Here is a 22738-nt window from a genome sequence, read left to right on the forward strand (position 1 = left end):
TCATCTAATATTCTATTGTACACCATTCAAGAATCTTCATACAAAGAAAGGAAACATCAATAAGAGGCTGTGCAAGTTCGTCGCGACAAAGTGCAAGTTGTTGAAGCAATACAAACACGAAGCGACAACACATCACCTGCGTTAATCAACGCTGGATTCAAGCGCCCAATAATCAGAATAAACTACTTGATGTCTTCGGAATTCATGAATCAAGACAACAAACGAAAACTTCAGAGTTTGGAATAGAATTGTAATTTATCGGAATAAACAAGCATATAATTGAAATAATAATTGTATTCTTTCTCATTATTATAATAAATTCTACGCATCGCAACGAAAACAGCTTATGATTAGATTGAAGATTGCTAAGGAAACGAATATTCCACAATGTGTGTAAGAATTCTCACATGGAATCAGCACTGGCAATCACAGAGATTTTACACGACCACACTCTGTTTAAGTTCAACACCCGAAGGAAAAAATTGTAGAAGATTCGCTAATTGTAATTTAGAGGCATGATACATCAGTCTTCAGTGTTCGCATCACATCAGTGTTCGCATTTGCAGAACTTTAAGCTCCGAATCCACAGCATGGCCTGAAAGGGCTCGGCTATATGTGATGAGCTACTTTGGCGCAAATTTTTCGCCTTCGCACGTTTATTAATGAAGTTAAATATCTGGAGGTACTAGCATGCCTCCGTTTACATGGTATAAGTTCAATAAAGAGTAAATAGCAGTGATGGCCAGTAGTGAACTACGTCCTGTGTACTTTATGTGTGTACATATGTGTACTTTAAGGTGTGATCATTCATGTAAAGTAATGCCCATAACGCGTCGCACTTGTTATTTTTTTGTATTCTTATTTTCCCCATACTATTGCTGCTTGGAATGACCTTCCCCAGTCCCTCGTCTCAGTCTCTGACGCTGTTGTATTTCGTAGCAGGTTGTCTACATACTTTGGATTTTGATCTGGTTGTTGTGTTTGGTTTTTGACCTTGCCGCCACTACCGCTAGTTCTTGCTCATATGTACATTTAGCATGTTCTTGTATGTTCATGTGTGAGTTTGTTTCCCCTCATGTGACGCCCCGCGAGGCCACTTGAGGTACAATCATAAATAAATAAATAAACATGTACACTCTTAAAAATGAACTTCAGCGCATAGCACGCTCCTACACTCTTAGAAATGAACTTCACCACATAGCACGCTCCTAGCCAACCATCACCCCGAATGACAACGCTCTCGCCGTAGATTTGTTGAAAACGGGAGGAGGAGTCTATTTTGTGCCGTGCATAATGGCACAAAATAGGCTCCTCCTCCCGTTTTCAACAAATTAGGGGCGAGAACGTTGTCATTCAGGATGATGGTTGGCTAGGAGCGTGCTATGTGGTGAAGTTCATTTCTAAGAGTGTAGCCAAGCATCATCTCGAATGATGTCGTTATCTGCCCTGATTTGTTGAAAACGGGAGGCATACGCCTTTTTTGTGACACTTATGCTGTTCATAATTGTCACAGAAATTGTCAGAAAAGGCGTACGCCTCCCGTTTTCAACAAATCAGGCCAGATCACGATATCATTGAACATAGCAGGAGGAGGCAAGCTAGCTGGTGTTGAATTGATATTAACATTGCCTTGAGTTTGAGGGGAAAAACACAGGACGAACACAGGACGAGATGTGTTCGTCCTGTGTTTTTCCCCTCAAACTCAAGGCAATGTTAATATCACGATATCATTCGAGATGATGGTTGGCTAAGAGCGTGCTATGCGGTGAAGTTCATTTTTAAGAGGCCGACAACGGCAAGCCCTTTCACCATCACCACCACCACCTCATTTTTAAGAGTGTAGTTAAACTACTAGTTAAACTACCTGATTTTTGTTAAAAAGTAGTTATCAACTACTTGCAGAAATGTAGTGGCGACTACTAGTTAAACTGCTAATTTGAGTAGTTAACTATACAGTAGTTAGGTTACTGCAGGCACCAACTACTTCTGATTTTGCCCCAAGCTTTGCGGCACGATTGTGCGTCAGACTTACCTTGAGCTACTTGTTTGATGAGAACGGAGGCGCAGAGCTATTGTGCCATGCATGTGTACTAAATCTGCACTTTTAATGCTTGTGTAGTGAAGCCTCATTTGCTGTGAAATAATTCTGCAACTTTGTTTATCGCGTAGGCACAGAAAGAATCCCGCCGCAAGCTTTGTATTTGGACTATCGTAGCGGTCTGCGTAATATCTTGGTTACCGTCCTGGTGTGCACATAACCGCATAGGATGGATATACGTGATCGATCGGTCGCGCAATCGGTCGGTGCAGGACATTTCGGTGCGGACAATTTGGTTTACATTGACAGGAACATGCTTTATGTATTTTTTGTGCACTATTATAGATTTAAGACATGATCTGCACGTGGCCTGTCTTGGCTTTTAAACTTTTGGGACATTTTCTTCCTTAATATTTTGCGCCCCACGTTCTAGTCGGTGGTGTACAGAAATTCATTATTTTATTTCTTTTTTCTGAATATAGTCCAATTGCCGGGAGTAGACATCTTTACTAGTTTCAACCGCACCGGCTTTCAACAAACATAACAAAATACAGTTAACGTTTCGGGTCCCATTCGGGACCCATCATCAGAATGACGCTGTCCTGGTCGTCACCGGGTATTTACGTAGAAGAGGAGCGTAGCATTCTGGGAGGGGGCCTGGTTGTCGATTGATAGCTTCTTTTGTTTTCTTTATGTGCCATGGCTCCAGCTGTCTCCTCACCCCCCATTTGTTCTTTTTCGCCAGAATGAATGGGTTGTCCAGGTCTAACACGTGTCCTGTTTTGCGCGCGTGTTCACACAGTTCTGTTGGGTTTGTTGCTGATTTCCCGATATCTTTCTTGTGTTGCTTCATTCTTGTTCGTGTCTTCCTTCCTGTTTCTCCGATGTACACGGCAGGGCAATCTTGACAAGATACCTTGTATACAACGCCTCGTTCTTCTTCCGGTGGTGTTCTGTCCTTGGGGTGGCTCAGTACGTTCCTCAGTGTTGTCGTGGGCTTAAATGCAGTTTTAATGTTCACCTGGGAGAGCACCCGTCTAATTGGTTCTGACACACCCTTCAGGTAGGGGATGGTAACGTACATGGGTCTTTCTTGACTACTTTCCGCCTGTGCCGGGCGTGTATTCATCATTCGGTGGTATGTATCACAGATAAATTGCTCGGGGTATGCCCTTCTTCGTAGATCCGCTTTGGCCTTTGTTATTTCTTCATGTCTTGTCTGATGATCTGAAGGGATCTCCATGGCACGTGAAAGCAGGGAACGAACAACCGATCGCTTGTGTTCAAGAGGGTGCCCCGAACCATAATGCAGGACCTGACCTGTGTCGCACGGTTTTCTGTAAACCAAGGTCTTCAAGTTTCCGCACGGGTCTCTTTGCACGAGGACATCCAAGAAGGCGATCTTTTTCTCTTTCTCCTCCTCGCACGTGAACTGGATGTTAGGATGAATGCTGTTCAGCTTGTCAAAGAATGTGTTGGTGAAATTCTTCTTAATAATCACAAATGTGTCGTCAACATAACGTCTGTAAAAGGTGATGAATTGTCCTGCGTCCTCTAAGGCCTTGTCTTCAACAAACTCCATGACTAAGTTGGCAATGGTCGTTGAAATTGGGCTGCCCATGGGGCATCCGTCGGTTTGTTTAAAGAACCTGTTCTTGAATTTGAAGAAAGTTTGTCCGAGGCATAACTTTAAAAGTTCTAAAATGTCTTCAACTGAAAGATCAGTGCGGTCTTCTAAGTCAACGTCAGCTCTCAGCTTCGTTCGAACTACGGACAGAGCTACGTCAATGGGCACGTTTGTAAACAGGGAGATGACATCAAAAGACATCATGACGTCGCCATCGTCTATGCAGATGTCACGGATGAGCTCACAAAATTCCGCAGAGTTCTTCACCGACCGGTCGTTCTTGTACATTAAAGGTGCCAACAGTTCAGCCAGGAATTTAGACACGTTATAGGACGGTGCACCTATGAAGGACACAATGGGGCGCAGAGGACAATTGTTCTTGTGAACTTTCGGTAGGCCATATATCTTCGGTGTCGCTCCGTCGGAGGTGAAAAGTTTCCAGCGCAGACTGTCCGTAATTAGTTTCTTAGTTCTGAGTTTCCTGAGCGGGGCAACAATCTTTCTCTCAGATGCAGCTGTTGGGTCACCCGATAGTTCGCTGAAATGGGAGCGGTCTTGAAGGATGGACTCCATCTTGCTGTCGTAATCGTCACGATTCAGTATCACAGTCGCTTTGCCTTTATCGGCGGGCAAAATAACAATTGTATCGTCGTTGCGAAGGTCTTTTAGAGCATTCTGTTCAGCTTTTGTGATGTTTTTAGGCGGAAGGTTTGCGTTCTGTAGTATTCCGATTACTTTGTTCCTCGCCGCTATGGCTGCTGTTTTATCTTTGACTTGCCGCAGTCTGTCTTCTACTTCCGACACAATCTCGCTAACAGGTATGCTTCGTGGAATGATGGCGTAGTTCATACCTTTAGTTAGCACGGAGGTGTGGTCGTCGTCCAGTCGTTTGGAAGAGAGGTTGATCACAGTTGTACTGTCGTCCAGCCCGGAATATTTCGAGCAAAGCACACTAAGCTTGTGCTGGTGTGCTGCTGATCGCCGTTTGTGTTCAAATAGCTCCGCTTCCTTACGTGCGATGATGATCCTGCTGAAGTCGTCGATATCCAAAAACCGTTGAATGTTCCTTTCAGCGGCGTGAAGTTGTTTCCTCGTCTTGAAGATGATTTCTTTGTTTTCTTGAGTGCGGGCCCTCAGGCAATTCCTTTCGTAAGATTTGGCCAGGCGTCGTCCGTATGCTGTGTCCACCAGAGGTTTGCAACGGAGAGCAGGAGGGACCACATGCTGGTTCAGACACACTTGATTGAAGCGAAGATGGCACTGGAATCTGATCACTTTGGTCGCTAGGTTAAGGTATTGACGAGCAGCGGCCAGGGCAGCGTCTCCGTACGTATCTCGAACGTATCTGAATATAGTCCAATTGCCGGGAGTAGACATCTTTACTAGTTTCAACCGCACCGGCTTTCAACAAACATAACAAAATACAGTTAACGTTTCGGGTCCCATTCGGGACCCATCATCAGAATGGCACATAAAGAAAACAAAAGAAGTTATCAATCGACAACCAGGCCCCCTCCCAGAATGCTACGCTCCTCTTCTACGTAAATACCCGGTGACGACCAGGACAGCGTCATTCTGATGATGGGTCCCGAATGGGACCCGAAACGTTAACTGTATTTTGTTATGTTTGTTGAAAGCCGGTGCGGTTGAAACTAGTAAAGATTTCTTTTTTCAAGAGTAGGTGAAGAATTCCTTTGTCATTTTGTAGTGAGTATTATCTTGAAGGGGGCATCTTCAAGGTACGGATATTATGCAATTTGACTTCTATTTGTTGAGGACGTGCGGTTACATCTTTTGCGGAAGCATATGATTAGACGCTATTCCCCGTGTATTCCAAAGCGTTACCAAGTTAACATGTCCCCGTGTTCAGAAGGGAATATAGCAGTTCCTGTGTTCCTGTTTGGAGAAAAACTCTGCCCCGTCCCGTGGCTCTTCAAGTTTGCATAAATGGAACAAAGGTCTTCAAGCATGAAATAAGTCGTTTTATCGCATTATGGCCATCCCACGAGTGATTCGTTGTGATGAACTATGTTAAAAATAAACGAGCAAAAAAGTGTTGATTATTAAAACTAAATTTATGACTAGCGAATCTCACTTTAGCAATACTTTCCACAACCGCCTCTTCGACATACCTATGAGGCATAAGTGCATTACCTATGAAAGCACTGTTTTTACCGTTGAAAAGACGACCAGTTTATGGCTAGCGAGTGGAGGGGTACCACAGTAATTTTATATGGTTATTTAGGCCTTGAAAATACGCGGCCATTAGCGTGGAAAAATTATGTACGAATACAAGGGGAATAACGTCTAACCAAATGCTTCCACCAAAGATGTAACCGGCACGTCCGCAACAAATGGAATTCAAATTGCATAATATCCATACCTTGAAGATGCCCCCTTCTCACTATAAAATTAAAAAGAATTAAATTCATTCCCATTGTTAAAAGATTTAAAAGAATTAAATTCCCCATTAAAATAATTAAATTCCCCATGTTCTGGTAAATTCTTCATCTACTCTTGAAAAAAAGAAATAAAAAACTGAATATCTGTACAGCACCGACCAGAACACGGGGTGCAAAATATTAAAAAAGAAAATGCCCCAAAAGTTTAAAAGCCACGACAGACCACGGACACATGCAGATGAGGTCTTAGAACTATAATAGTGCACAAAAAATACATAATGCACGTTCTTCTCTATGTGAACCAAGTTTCTTGACAACACTGCTTCCGATGCCAACCGCCCTCTTCCCATTGTTTTATTATGATATGTCGACATCGTGACAGCGATTCCCGGGACCATTTTTCCGGGACCCCGCAGCAACGTTTTGCACCAAAATGTCGGTGCGACTGAATGTCAGTGCGCCGATACGCCCGTGCACCGAAATGTCCGTCCACCGAAATATCCGTGCACCGATCTGTCCGTGCACCGAAACGTCCGTGCATCGAAATGTTCGTGCACCGAAATGTCCGTGCACTGAAATGTCCGTACACCGAAATGTCCACACCGAAATGTCCAGATCCCGTACGTACCTTTATAGCGGAAGCTTTCACTCCGTAGAAAATATTTCCGCAACAAGTCGTCAGCGTATAGACATAATATACAAGAGACAGGCAGCGGATTTTACGGCAGTATGTGCATTAAGCGACATAGGTACAAGAGTATATTTTAAATATCATTATCACTGCTTGTGACTCAGGTTGTGACTGACTGTGATTTAGGTGTACTACAAGGGATTGGTGTTGATGGACAACGTTAAGTAATTATATAGATGTAGTTAAAATACATTGCAGTAGTTAAAGAAGTAGGTTTAACTATACTCCACTGAAAAGTAGTTGAACTACTAGTTAAACTACTCCATCGCAAAGTAGTTAGTAGTTATAGTTAAACTACTGTAGAAGTAGTTAGTGGACATCACTTCACATCACGTCAGCCCAAAACATTACGTTACCCACTCACTCTCTTACGTCATACATGTGTTACACTTCTATGCCATTACATTTCTATTACATTCTAATCCATTACACTTTTTTTTGCCTACTATTGCATTTTTACTTTTTTTACAATTATTTTTATTTTTAATGCATTATTTAGTGCCAGCTTTGCCTTCCTGTTTTCTATTTCGCTACCTCACTAGTACGCTGCAAACCTTTCCCCACTTTCTTTCTTCGGCTTGGCTTCCTTTCTTACATTACGGCTAATTGATAAGCCTTTAGACATCGACGTATAGATGGATGACACTGGCACCACATTGGAACACGTTGGAACACGACACTGGAACACGTTGATGGATACACGATCTAATTATGTTATATAGTTTCACTCTATTTCACTCACCGGCTCACTCAACGCACCCATTAATTACGTACGTAACTAAGTAAGTACACCATTACCTCATTGGATGTACTGCTTGCGACACGGTTGTCCGAAATCAGCACCCCGTGGTTTATCCCATCTCAAATCTCGAGGTGTTGCAAGATCATTTATGTCGAGTAAGAAACACGTGCAGCATATGGTCCATCTTTGAATACAATACTGGAACAACATTTTCGATGGCAATCAAGGAAATATGAGCTGCAGAACTACTGACAGACGGTTTCATACAACCGTGTCACGAGCAGTACGTAACACAAGTCCGATGTCGAAATGAAATTCTAGAATCTCCCGAAGGAGGTTGCTGCGCCAGATAGCAATTATGATCACCTTTGCCGCACTCGTAAATTAACCGAGAGAAGATAAGATTCCGGCTATACAGCCGCTAATTTTCGCAGCTCTCATTCGGGATACATCGCAGTATGTAGGGCAGTCTCAGAGCCGGCAATCCTTTCCAGCATACAGGCAAAACATAGTTCAAGGTAATATCCACGTGGTGAATTTCTCCATTCATCATCATCACTATATTTGTTGCTGTTAATGTTGTTGTCCATTTTTGATTTTCAGAACGCAGCGATTCACATCTTGTTAGGGTTCGCAGCATAAAGTCATGTGCATGTATGTTACCAAAGTCGTCTGTTCCATTTAGTGTTGAAAAGTTACTGGGGAGCTGTCCAAGGCAGCACCAGCAACCTGCGCTGTGTGCACTCACGACCTACCTCAAGGACATACGTGCTGATATAATATTTCAGTGCTTCCACACGTCAAGCGTCCTGGAACAGCTAGTCGCACCATGGCGACCTACGTTTCCATTTTTTTTCTTTCTATTTCTATTCTATCCTATTTTAAGTCGTCTGTTCTTGCAGCTTATAGCAATGGATGTCAGCAGCGTCATTGGCGACTACGGCCGATTCCAGCGGGGAGTCTACCTGTATTCCCTTCTTCGAGGAATTCCCCTTGGACTTCATATCTTAGTTTCCAGTTTCTTTCTGCCGAATGTGGACCACTGGTGCGCTCGACCCCACGGAGCTTTACAAAACCTCACTACAGACGAGTGGAAGGTCCTGGCCATACCGAGACAGCGGTTGATCGAAGACGGTGAAATCGTGTCCGGGTTCAGCGGCTGCTCCATGCGTACTGTCCTGGAGACGGACCACAACGTGACGGTGGACACAAACAGCACGCAAGGATGCTACAGGTGGGAGTATGGCGATAGCTTCTACAGGTCTTCCGTCGTAGAAGAGGTGAGAAGGACGCAGGTTCCTCTGGTTTGAAGTGAGTGTGCCTAAGTTTCGTGCGTGATGTAGAAAGTGTCCGTTTTAAGTGGGATCTGGTGTGTGAAGATGCCTGGCTACGGTCCCTGGTGCAGAGTGTCATGATGTGGGGAATGCTGGCAGGTTCTGTTGCGTGCTCGTTCATCGGCGACAAGTAAGATATATTTATATTCATACACAAGCTCCTCCGTATTAAACGCCACCCTGCTGATCGCATATACCTGAAGGAAATAACCGAATTAAGTATGCATAAAATGGAGTTTTAGATGTTTAAAAAGCAGTGGTCTGGGGAGTTCGTTATACCTCTGCATACAGCAACAAACCACTACGAGACCCTACAGAGCATACGAAGAAAGCGTACTTCACAAAATTGTAAATACTCGTGCCAAAATACCAGAATGTTGGCGCCAAAATGTAAGCAGTGCCGGGGTCATAACAGTTTGCTAAATTTTCCTACAAAAGAAAACAGAGCTCTCTCCTATAACCATGAAGAGAGTATTAGTAGTATTTATTCAGCGTTCTTAATAATGTATTAACACGTACTGTATTGTGTCTAAATTTTGTATCACCCACGTAACGACTGTCACGGTCCTTTGGGTTTCTGAATAATAATAATAATAGTAACAACAATAATAATAAATAAATAAATAAATAAATAAATAAATAAATAAACATTTCTCCATAAAACAACAGCGGGGTTACTATATGAGGTAGTCGCGAGGGACAGGCAACAAATCCCAGTGTTTTGTTTTCCATACCACGGCACACAACACATGAGGTGCGTGTCATGTGGCAGTTGATTGATTGATTGATTTTAAAAGAAAAAATGGAGATGGTAGTCTCGAGCCACTCGGGACTGGCTACTCCAGGACGCGTTATTAATAAAAGAAAGGGAAACTACACTAACCTCGACGCGGCAGTTACTATTCGCGTATCCCATAGATTCTTTTCGTCATCGAAGAAGGCCACGGCTACTGCGTTCGACGTTTCGCGCTCGATGTCCAGTCCAAGGGGCATCGATTGTGCTTCCCGTGTCCCCCAGGAATGCGCTCAAAGTCTCAAGTATAGTACGGGATTGACCATAGGTGGACAACCACCCTCCGTCAAAGTCAAAGCATGGTATAGACTAGGTAGGGAACCTACCTCTATTAGCGAATTGGTCCCTGGCCCCAGCCGGCTGCTCGATAGCGCGCCGTTACCTCTGCCTGCGATATAGATTACGCGTGAACATGGGAGTACAAAAAAATATATATACACACAAAAAAAGTACAAGTCAAAACATATTTATTAATGGAAATTTTATGCCAATGCAGTGCTGGGAATTGCGTCACTTGTAACGACAATCGGATATGAAGGAGAAAAACACACTCGAAAGCCCCTCCAATCACACAAACACATCGAGCACGTTACGCTATGGCATTCAACAACAACATTAGAAAAGGTAATGGAGGGATGATCGAATTTTGTACATATTCCCAGAATTGCGGGACACCCCATCTTAAAGTTGGCTTGACTTGCGTACTCGCCGTCCTCCATTGAAGCAATGTATATTCCATCCGTTTCTTTTAAATATTCGTTGGCCCTGAGCGTGTGAAACAAGTGTCCACACTCTACATCTCTTGTAGCATGCTTCTTTATTTTGACGGTTCTTCTCACGAGTTACCCCAGCATTCTTGTTAATTTTTTCACTAAGTAGACTAAAGGCCAGGCGAGTTGAGAACTTGGTGAAGGTGAAGAAGGTGAAGAGAAAGTTCTCTAGACAGAATTTCATCTGAGGGCGAAGATTTCCTTTCTCCGCAACACATACCCAGTAAACCAGAAATATTCCAGAGACGACCATAAGGGTCGCACACGTCACATATATCCAAGAGGTCCACCAGACGTCATCTGAATGTCCACAATGTGACGTTGAAAATAGTCTGACATTGTATATTCCAAGGACATCTGCAGAATGTAACAAGAATTTCCCCAGCGCGCGATACTTTGCGCACATGTCTGGGACACGTGATGCTTACTGGAATGACGTAAGCAAAGAGAAACATTTTGGTTTTACAATCGCAATGGTTTTTAATCGCATCCTGCAAGATACTTTGAATTAAAAACAAAATATTTGTGAGGAAGGGACGCCAAAATACGAGAGGTTATACTCCAGCTTTGTTGTCAGACAAACGAATTAATTCCAAAGACATCTCCACCGCTACAAGCATAAGTCACCCCGCTGTACAACTACTGCACGTATTCCAACAACTGTCGTTTCAGTATATGCTCCGTCAACAGCTTTCCTTTATTATCGTTATTAATCCTTTTGTCGTATATTTTAACCTTATACCATGACATTTAATCACTTTGCCATCCGAATTAATCCTCCTTTCATTATTTTTAATCTCATTTCACATAATTTAATCAATTTCTCGTGGAATTTAATCCGACTGACTATGTGTGGGCTACGTGACTTTTTTTGTATTTGGGACAATTCCCATGTGTACGGGTATTGCACGTGCTTTTCATTTATAATGTGGGTTTCTGCACCATAATGCGATACTGTGGGACGGTGAATCTGGATTACGGTATTGTGGGACTATTCCCATGCCTACGAGTTTTATCCATGGTTTTCATTAAAAACCGCGCGCTTCTGCACTGTAATGGGATACTGTGGGACTGCCAATCTGGATTGCGATATTGTAGGGCTATTTCATGTCTACGGATATTACTCATGCTATTATTAAAAACGTGGGTTTCTGACTTGTAGTGGGATACTGTGGGACTGTCGAGCTTGGTTACGATATCCTGGGACTATAACTAAGCAAGTCTATGGGTATTCCCCGCACTTTGAATGAAAAGCATGAGTAATACCCGTAGACATGGGAATAATCCCGCAATATCGCAATCCAGATTGACAGTTCAAACAGTCCAATCCAGATTCAGCGCAGAAACCTGAGTTTTTAATGGAAACCATAGGTAAAACCCGTAGACATGGGAATAGCTTCACAACATCGGAATCCAAATAGAGAGTCCCACGGTACCCATTAGAGTGCAAAACCCCGCGTTTTTAATGAAAAGGATGGGTAATACCCGTAGACGTCGGTACAGACCCACAATGTCGTAATCCAGATAGACAGTCGCGCGGTATCCCATTACGGTACAGAAACCCGTGCTTTTAATGAAAACCATGGGTAAAATAGGTAGACTTCAATACTCATTCTGGTCAGGAAACTCTGCTCGAATACAATAGACTAGGTCACTTAGGGACAATTGCTCCCGCTTGGGGCGATGGCGTCGTTCGGGGGGGAGACACCCTCGTGGGGCGGACGACGTTTCCGCAGCACTGCGTGTTTTCAAGGAATATTTGATGAGCTACTTTTTAAAGTTCATTTCGTGTTCATAGCAGAAATAATTAATTCTCGAAACGATTCATGATTTGAGCTGATACATTCCAGTTCAATGAATCAAAAATTTACGGATTTGCTGCGTATATTGCAACTTTCGTTGTTGTCTTTCTTTGACACGAAAAATTTTACTTTTGCTCTCACTCGGGGCTCTCCATGGTGGTCGAGAAACACATTATTGCATTTTGTTGCACAGTCCCTCAACCCAGTGATATATTGTAAGCTAATGACGCTTTCCGTAGTTATTGCGTGAGGGTGAAACTTTCCAAACGCGTGATCCTCTTGTTTTCCTCGTAGCAGTTTGTTGTAAATTGAACAGAGATAAAATGACGAGGTGATTCGATTTCACCGCAGACAGATAAGACTTTAGAAGAAGTACGTATATAAATCCTGTATTCTAATCATCTAAAATGATCTCTGGCGGTATGACGAGAGCCGAGGGATACACATGCTATAAATCGTATGCCTCGATCGTTTTCGGAGAGAAAATAGCTTATATTGTTTTTTTGATGTGGTGCAGTGCCATGCACGAGGTTTAACGTACAGTAGAGAGAGCAATTTTTACACACTTTGGGAATAGATGATGGGAAAACTCGTTGTGAGAGATCACAACAAAACGAGCAGGTACAATGATTGGTGCCTCCTGAATGTAGTTTGGACGAATACTCTGTACGGAGGAAACGATATGATCCTTTGCCGATTCCAACAGGATTCAAGCCGGGTTATTAAATTAGCACGATATAATTTGCTCTTGCTGAAGCGTGGCCTGATAGCGCTTTCAAACTATAGAATTTGGCTGACAAGATACAGATGTGAAACTCAACGGCTACACTATCATCGCGTGCTGTAGATAGCCTCGGCATATGAGTCAGGTCACATGCAGGACATTTCACTGGACAAACTATTTAAAATGTGGAATGGGACTTTACGTGGGAGGTCAGAAGGAAATTTTGGGATTTCCCAAAAACTACGTTTACAGGAACAACACGGTGGTATCTGATAACAAAAAAATAAAAAAGTAAATAAATAAATAAAAATGAAAAGAGACAAGCAGGGGGATGGAGACAAAATCTCTCGTGTTAGCCCTTCTCTTCAAATTCAGGATGAAGACAAGGAAACTGTATATATTTAGCACTATACACGGTCATGAATGGACTCTTGAGTCTAGAGTCTGTAGTTTATGGTCCGCAGAAGCTTCTGACGCCTTGAAGAAGCATTACGGAAAGAGAGAGAGAAAAGAAAAGGAAAAATGAATAGATAAAAAGAGAAAAACATATATATTGGTTCCAGGTGTACGGCTACTATGATAAAGAATACTTATTGCTAGCATTGATTTTATGGACATTAAAAATACTTGTGATATCCAGGGTGTGTGTAGATAAACCTAACCGGCATTTGCGCGCTGATCTTGTTGTCTACTCAACTGACGAACTTCCAGTGGCGCACGATGGTGCATTTATGCGTGCGAAATCTACGCGAAAATCGTGGAAGCCATGCTCGGCGTAAAAATAAACAGTGCGACGAGAACTTCAGATTTCGTGCATTAGAATAGGGCGGCCATGGCAGTGCATGGTAGTGCATGGCGGTCTCAGGAGAGTTATGTGCAGGTACCGCTAGGGGCACAACCGGTGATCATCCATCAGAGCCATTTATAGGGAGAGTTTGACCGTTTTCTGATCTTTTGCCGCCTCATGGGTGGAGCCTATTTTGACGTCAGAGTGGTCGTTGCACCGCCCAAAAAGCCTGAATTCAAGCAGAATCCGCTTATCAGTCATTTTGATGCTGTCCGCAAGCTGGTCGACAGCTTTGTTGTCGCGATGAATGACCGGCTTATGTGACCCACGGCAGGCTGTAGGGTTGCCACCTTTCGTAGTGAAAAATACCGGCTGAGGGAGAGGAGGTGGAATAGAGAGAAAGGAGAAAATGTTTGCGGGAAAGGGAAAGTGGGTGAGGGGTAGAGAGTATACTGAGAGAGAGAGAGAAAGAAAGAACGAGCGTAATACTCGTTCGAGACACAATGATAATAATAATGAATAACTAAGAAAACGACTGGGTGACTCCGGAATGGGTCCGTGCTCCAGATTTATTCAAGCTGTAGTGGAATGTTGGAAGGAAAACCCCGTAAAAGTCCCTATAAAAGGTGTCGAGCCACAAATACCGGCAAAAGGCTGCCGGTATCACCTTCCTACCGGCAACCGGCAGAGCAAGCAAATATCCGGCCGTGCCGGTATAATACCGGCCTGGTGGCAACCCTAGCAGCCTGTGATAACGGGGGGGCTTTGTTGCCAAACTGAAAGAGTTGGAGGACGAAGCGCTTTCGAAGCACGATGTCCGCACGTGTCTTCCCTCCTTGCAACGTAAAAAAAGAGAAAAGAAAAGAAAACGATCAGCTGACGACGGGACAACATCGGCGAGGGAGGTCGTTTAGACGTGACGTCGCATGACCCGCTTCAACTTAGGCTCCTCCTAGTGGTCAAGCTCTCCCCTGGAAACGCGTCTGCCACGGGTTCATGTGGGATAGAGTCACTAAATAAGCTACGCTTAGCTAGCGTAGCTTATTTAGTGACTCTAGATTTAGTGACTAAAGAAGCGTAGCTTATTTAGTGACTCTAATGTGGGACATCGTTTTGATTTCTGCACCAATAGCTCCCCTGGACGTACCTGAACACAACTCTCCTGCGTCCGCCATGTTGCCCTATTCTGGTGCACAGAGGCCTCTCTCTGTTATTTTTAAAGCTGAGTATGATTATGGTAATCTAGAATGCCCTCTAGCCCGCAATAGTATGATTTTAAGCGCATTTGGAGTCATGTGACATACGGGCGTCCCATGGAGGATTGGAGGAAGGATGTCCTCCATAACGTACGGCGCGTAGCGCGTTCTGTGCAAGAAATGTTGCGTGGAGGACTTCACAGAATAATGCTTTACAAAAATCAAACAGAGTTGGCAAATATGCCTGCTTGACGTTGAGGGACGTTGTGCAACACAGTGTTTTCACAGGACAAACAGAGCCGTCCCCTGTTAACAAACTGTTGTGGCATGTTATGTTTCAGGGTCGGACGCAGGCCCCCAATAATAGCATCATTCATTCTGACGCTAGTGACTGGAGTCATCATCGGGATAGCTCCTTCGTTTGGCGTTTTTCTGGTGGGACGGGCCATCTGCGGCTTCGGCTTCGGCTTGGGCCAAGGAAGCACCTTCTGCCTTTGTACGTTGGATTGGATTGGATTCGATCTATATATAATAATATGGAGCCCTTGCGTGCGTTCAGCCAACGCCACACAGAAGGCCTGCTTAATGCCTCCTCTCCCTGCTTCGCTACGTGGACACATAAAGTCAGGATTCGTCTGCTACCGCGATTCACCGTTCTGCGATCTCAAGAACTAGGAGATGATTGCATCTAACTTCGCATATTTGCAAGTGTAGACTAAAAGAAAACATACCTTTCAGAAAATTAACCTTATAGAAGCATGGAAGTCACCCCCCCCCCCACAATTTTTTCCCCTGTGTCGTCTTCTGCAACGTATAAAATGAGCTCCTGCGAAAGAACGATGAGTGCGTGATACCTACAGAGCATGCGCAAGGCTGTGTTCTACACACCTTAAAAAATAATAATCTCTTCACGTGCAAAGAGCGCATCGGCGAACGAGAAGACGTCATGACGTATCACGTGCTCCGGCACGTGACCAGTGACGTCCAAAGGCACAGCAGGAGCACGTATAAGAGGCGCGTGAGCCGAGAAGAAAAAAAAGAAGAAGAAAGCACTGAACAGTTTCTACGTCACGCGAGGCTCGTGTCTCTCGTCCGCGACTACTTTCTCGGACTGTCTCTTGTAAATTTTATTGCGCAGTGACAATAAACCGCAGAGCGAAAAAAATTTAGCATGGTGACTCCTGGTGGACAGCTTTATAAATGAAGCAGGGTGTCGAGCCACGTTAAATGTCACTTCCAAAATCCTCTAAAGAAAAATATACTTAGGACCGTTTTGCGCTTCATCTTGTTTTCTCATTTAGTATACGCGGGGACCTTTACTATGCTCGCAAACGACAGTGGCTGCGAATGCGGCTCATAGTGGCCCGGCTTCCTGGCTACGACAGCTGAGACGATGCTCGTGGTTAGCTACGACTGTTGAAAACACGATTGGCTGACTTTTACTTGTTACGTCAGGCCGACGCGTAAACAGGCTTTCTCTATCGAGGTGGTGTCGGTTCAGCTCAGTTCCAGCACGTTACACAAGTTGTGCAGCGCGGTGTCCTCTGGGAGACAAGGTGCGTGGGTCGAATCCCCATCTTACCCGGGCTTCAGGTTATGTGGGCGTGAGGGCTTCATTTTATACCAAGAACAATGATGAAAAATCGTTTAGTGATGTGGCGAACTTTTCGCGAGTCTGAGGTTCGCAGGGAATCCACTCGTTCGCGCAGTTCGACGAATATTCGAATTTCTGGACACATTCACAGATTCGCCAAGGTTTGCTTTTGTAACGGACCTCTATCCGAGAGACGTCATCATGACGTTGGTAGACAGACTGAAACCGAAACAGATCAGAAGGGGAAAGCTGGGTTCCACGAATGGGCACTTGTTCGCTGCCTCCTATTGAAAGAAAAGTAGGACCGAAGGTCGCGTCCCTTTCAGGGATCATCGTAATACTCTCAAAACAGTGGTTTTCTTGCGCGACCTTGTTCGCCCCATAGCTTCGAGCATAGTTCAACTCTACCAAACCGATGGCGCTGTCGAACACTATGAGGTCATTTGTTTACAAACAGGGAAAGGTCTATGGAAGGTTACAAATCCTGTCATTGATATAGCTTTTAAACTGACAGAATTGATTTGAAATGAAATGCAGCGAAGGTACAGCTCGCACAAGGAAATGAAGATACCTGTCCGTGCGACGTAATCGTTGTGTAGCTCCACGACAGCTCGCTGCACTCTTAAAAATGAACTTCCACGCATAGCACGGAAAAGGCTAAAGGCCAACCATTGCACAGAATGATACCTTTATTACTCCCGATTTGTGGGAAACGTGGTTGGCCTTCACCGTGCGATGTGGTGAAGTTCTGTTCTGTTGTCACATCGAGACTGGGAACCAGCGGATTCAAATCCCAGTACCGGCTGCGCTGTGCGGGGTATTTCCTGCACTCTTAGAAATGAACTTCACCGCATAGTACGCTTCTAGCCAACCATCATCTCGAATGATATCGTTATCTGCCCTGATTTGTTGAAAACGGGAGGCGCACGCCTTTTTTGTGATAATTATGAACAGCATAAGTGTCACAAAAAAGGTGTACGCCTCCCGTTTTCAACAAATCAGGGGAGGTAACGATATCATTCGAGATGATGGTTGGCTAGGAGCGTGCTATGCGGTGAAGTTCATTTTTAAGAGTGTGGGTTTTCCTCAGACAGACATATGTCGGCACAGTACCCGTAGAAGTCGGCCCAGGACGCACATTTCCCCAGGTGCGTCAGTCGTGACGTTGCCCACATCTGGCCCACCATGGCCCACTACTGCAAGCAGTTATACATCACCACCACCAACACCACGACTCCTATACTGTTCCCTCTGTTGGTGACTAAAAATCCGCCCTTAATTATCATGTACCCAGGTTGACGCAAAAAAGTTCCCGGCCCAGTCTATCTCTGAATCAGAAGCGATATCCCTATCACTCCTGGCAACGGTTGGGGTAGAGCGTGCTATGCGGTGCAGTTCTGTTTCTACTGTGTGAGTTTCTATACTGTGAGGTACGCTGCTCTAGTCAAACGTATTTTTGCAGCGACTTACATTTATTTTCATGCGAAGACTTGTCTGTCACTAGTATGCTTTCTCGCTGCAAGGTTTTCTTACTCCCGTTAACCGTTGGCACAAATAACTAAAACAGATCTTCACGACACAGCACGCTTGAGGCCAATGCACAGAGTGATACGGTTATCATTCATTGCTGCTGGAAAACGCGGAGCGTGCGCGTTTTTGTGATAATTGACATGGTTGCATGCGCGTGACCAAACGGCGTAGCCACCCTTTTCAGTGCGGTTGTGGCGTCAAGGATCCGGCCCTGGGCGACGTCGGCGCCGAGCTTGTATGCAGCCAAGAAGTCAGCATCCAGGATGGGGTCATCGATAGCGACGAGCAGGAAAATCCATGGAAAGGGTCGACGAAGCCCTTTGTTGAGGATCAGCGATCGCTCGGCGTAGATGCGAATACTGGTGTTATTGACGGCTCGAAGGTGGTACAAGGAAGGCCGGAGGTGCTCGCACCTAGAAACGGGCAAAACGCTCACTTTCGCAGCCGTGTCAACGAGAAACGTGCGTCCGGAGGTCTTATCAATGATGTAAGACAAGTGGCTTGTCGAAGAACGAGAGGCCAGCCGTCCAGGAGCAGGGGCTTTAGTATCGGCGGGCGCGTGCTCCGAAGGGGTAATGGTACCAACAAGGGCCGGAGTCATCAGGTGCCGCGCCGGTGGATGGTGACCGGGTGCGATCCCGTGCGTAGGAAGGTGATCGGGACTGATGGCGAGGACGCCGGGACAGAGGGTGAAATTGCCGAGAAGTCCGTAGAGCAGCTACCATTTCGGTGAGGTCCGCGACGTCCGCTTGCAAACGAGCGAGCGTATCAGACTTAGAGGTAGACTCGTGAGGACGGCTCATTGGGAGTGTGATAGGAAAGTTCGGCGGCGAGAAGGCGCACGGCGATGGAGCAGCGACCTCCCTGATGCGGTCGGCGTGCGCTGCGAGCTCCTTAAGAGGCACGGCCCAAGCTGCTGCCTTGGTCATTTGTACGTTGCCAGGGGGACGTTGCAGGAGCAGCTATTGCATTGACTGGGGATCGAATTTTGCTCGCGGTCGCCCAGGGGATCCTGCATGTGCCACAGTAGTTGGCTTGGGCGCCGGTCCCCGAGTTCTTCCGCCGAAATCAATTGCTAGAGTCACTTGCGCTCAGATGCCATCGTCCAGTCGAGGATGGCGGCTTTCAATGAGTCATCAGGGTCGCGCTACGGAGGAATGTAGACAAGCTCACTAGCAACCTGTTGCGGTAAACCACTCACGGCGTGCCAGTATCGAGTCAGTTGAGTCGAGATGTCAGCGAAGTCAAATTGGGACTCGACCTGGAGTAATCATACAGTCGGGTTGGCTGCCCAGAAGGTCGGCAGGCGCACAGCGTAGTCGCCTATCGTTGAGCACAAAGGGGCGGCGGCTGCAGATGTGCCAGCCGATGACAGGGAACTGATGGGTAGGCGGGGTTCCGGATGGGTAGGCGGCGAAGCCACCACGTTTGGGTCACCAGCTTGTAGGCGAGCGTCACGGAACGCGGCTACACTCTCAAGCAGTGCGCTGTACGAAAGGTTTATTTTGGATGGAACGATGGTCAAGGAATGGGCGTGGCACGAGCCAGGTGCCAATCTTCGTCTGCGCTGCTGTTGATGCACTTGTATACAAGTGCATCATTTGCGCAATGGTGATGGTGATAGTGAAGGGACTCCCCGTTGTCGGTCTCACAGAGGTGGGCAACGTCAGGACTGACGCCCTTGGGAATGTACGTCCTGGGCCGACTCTAAGGGAACTATGCCGACATATGTCTGAAAGCGTTTGCAGAAAACCAAGGAAAAATCCCAGACAGCAGAGCCGACACCGGGATTCTAACCCGGGTACCTCCCAGCCTTGATGTGACGTGGCTAGCACGCTAACCACTGAGCCACGCGAGCTGGTTTCTGAGCGATAGTTGGCCTTCACCGTGCTTTCCGTGCATTCAAGTTAGAGTGTTCAACAAATCAGCGGAAAGATCGATGTCACACATTTAAGGCAAAGCAGGCAGAAGCTCATTATGAACGGCACTCCACTCCCTTACAAAGGGTGGAGCGTATGCCCCCTTTCCCTGGCAGATGACGTAAATGCATCGTGTCACATAACTCGTACACGCCCCATTTTCAAGTAAACAAGAGAAAAACGTATTATGTATCGCTCAATAATGACTTTTTGTGTGTCCTACGCTTTCGCTTTGGCGTACGTAAGGCATAGTGTTTCCGGTTCTACGCATGCGCAAAACAAAAAAAGAGAGCATCTCGCATTGCGCAGAACCACTACGGTACCCCTTACGTACGCAAAGACGATAGTGTACGACACCACCAAAACTATCTAATAACAACTTTTGTGTGTCCTACGCTTTCGCCTGGGCGTACGTAAGGGATACTGTTTGCGCTTCTGCGCATGCGCAAAACAAAAAAAGAGAGCTTCACGCATTGCGCAGAAAAAAACGCCATTTCTAACGCACACAAAGGTGATAGCGTACGATGTACTACAACTCTCTGTTGTCGAGTTGTGTGATGCTCGATCGATAAACGTTCTGTTCAGTGATGGAAGTGATCGGCCCAAAGCAGCGCACGACGACTGCCCTGGCGTTCAGCATGGGATTCGCGGTGGGTTGCCTACTACTTCCTGGTTTTGCGTGGGTCTTCCAGGAGTGGCGCCACCTGCAGCTCGCCATCACAGCACCTCTCATCATCTTCCTCATAGCGTCCTGGTAGGGATAGATGTGTTTCGTCATATATACATTAGAGGTGGGGAAATTACTTCTATTTTGTTATGCGTTACCACATTAGAAGGAAAAGTGATAGTTACCCTGCGTTCTAGTATCTGCCGTATACCAGTTCCCGCCGTAATCCCATAAGGCAACAATCAATTCGCCCATGGTGCTGTTCCCTTGGTGCTATGGTTACCATCCCACAGTGTATAGGGTGCGCGCAGGTCAAGTATGTCCACGTTTGTTCGGAATGTGTTCGGAATGCTTCGGAAAAAAAAAGTAACTTCTAAAGCAAGGCGCTGTCGGCACTAAAATGGGTACTACGCCTTTTGAGACCTTCAGTGGACACCATTTTAGAAAAAGATCTGCCACCAAAGCGGGTCATTTGAGGAAGTAATTAATTGGTTTCGGTTTACATATTTTTGTCACTGCTGGTCGCGGTGAAGCACGAAAGGGCGCTCTTCCACTCCCGTGTCCACCAATGAATTACGTTCTATTGGCAAGTGCTTGTCATTATGGCGATAGAGACGCACTGTCTGGTCCATTCAACAATCCTGTTTACGAAAACAAGAAGTTATATCAAACCCTGGCTCGCGGCTGTTCCCTATCTTGCCGCTCCCCCGCCACCAATGCAAGCGGATGAACACGAATTTGAGCTCAGGATAGTTCAGCGAAAGAGCGCATTCCTGCACTGCGCCGCGCCGGAAATTTGTAAACTAAAACCAGTTAATTACTAAAAAAAAATCACTAAAAGTCGAAGCTATTATTTTACTGGTTCGGCACTACCTCAATGTGACCATTGCGACGGCACAAGTACAAAATCCTGGCGAAGTAAAACGAAAACGTAAGAATGTTCATTTAATAAACGAGCGCATGCAAATGAGGAACTGAGCGGCCAGTTTGTGGCCTGTACATTAAAGTGTTTGGGACACTTTCATGTGGTTCATTACATCATGGACGCGTTGTACTGCATGCCAGAATACTGATGAAAAAAGAATTATTCTTCTACGTGCCGTACATAGCGGGATACAAGCCCTCGAACACACTCTCGAGCAAAGCGCAGACGTCAGAGAGCTCAGAGTTGCGCCCATTCCCTATTGGCAGCCGTAAGCACGTGACCTCTCGTGCGCTGCCCCACTGAAGGCGTCGAGAGCTGTGATGTCAGAGCCGCATCAGTTCAGTGCCCATTTTATCGGCTTCTATTACTGTCTTCGCTGAGAAACTTTCATTGCACGTTCACATCGGTGCAAAGAAGTGTCTGTTAAGTTTATCTGGGATAACTTGGGATGATATGTCGCAATCCCTTTAAGGATGCTAAAGGAAAAGAAAAAAAAAGGAGAGTTTTCCCGACAGGTGGCGCCGTTTCCGAATTATTCAGCCGGGGGATTTTCGCGAAACACCCTGTGTACTTTGTAGGAATACAAAAGAGCGCCCTTCCCTTGTTAGGAATCGTATGAAGCTCGTGCTCCCTTGGATTGCTTCTTGACTGTCTCCCTACACCTTACATACTTTACCCGTGCACACCCTCTATACCAACAACAACTTTATTTCAATGATGATGAGTGAGAACACTCTATATGTTTTCTGTGTGTATTACTGGACTCGTTCGTTGCAATGGTTGCAGCAGAATGCGCTAGACGGTCAAGTTCTGTCTGTAGCATACGCATGAAATATGATGTGCTTGACCCTAGGTTCCTTCCTGAGTCTCCCCGATGGCTGGTGGCCACAGGAAGAATGGATGAAGCTCGTGCTGTCATTCTACGGGCGGCGAGAGTGAACGGTATACACATCGAAGACATTGATGCTTCCCTGACTCAGTTACGCAAGAAGATACTTCAGGTCAGTTCTTCCTGGCTCGGGACGTGCTTTCTCGCTGGCACGGCATTTGCTCTTTCTCGCTCTCCCGGCTGTCTTAAGGCGTCCCTCAAGACAGCCGATTGGGATAGATGTACGTAAAGTGATTTCGTGAAGGTTAAGTGATGGAGCTTCATATGGCAAAGTTATAATCAGAAACGTACGAATTCCAACGCTCAAG

General features: G+C 45.6%; 1 protein-coding gene across 1 annotated transcript in view; it reads left to right on the forward strand.

Annotated features, from left to right (window-relative positions):
- Positions 1 to 22738, forward strand: part of LOC135368162 (organic cation transporter protein-like) — a 70979-nt gene that overhangs the window by 37940 nt on the left and 10301 nt on the right. Inside the window, exons 8-12 of the mRNA XM_064601282.1 lie at positions 8403 to 8780; positions 8861 to 8964; positions 15248 to 15402; positions 20535 to 20703; positions 22395 to 22542. Of these exons, the coding sequence (XP_064457352.1) occupies positions 8403 to 8780; positions 8861 to 8964; positions 15248 to 15402; positions 20535 to 20703; positions 22395 to 22542 (954 nt within the window). The remainder of the gene's footprint in view (positions 1 to 8402; positions 8781 to 8860; positions 8965 to 15247; positions 15403 to 20534; positions 20704 to 22394; positions 22543 to 22738) is intronic.

The sequence above is a fragment of the Ornithodoros turicata genome, chromosome 9, assembly GCF_037126465.1.
Source record: "Ornithodoros turicata isolate Travis chromosome 9, ASM3712646v1, whole genome shotgun sequence".
NCBI lineage: Eukaryota > Metazoa > Arthropoda > Arachnida > Ixodida > Argasidae > Ornithodoros > Ornithodoros turicata.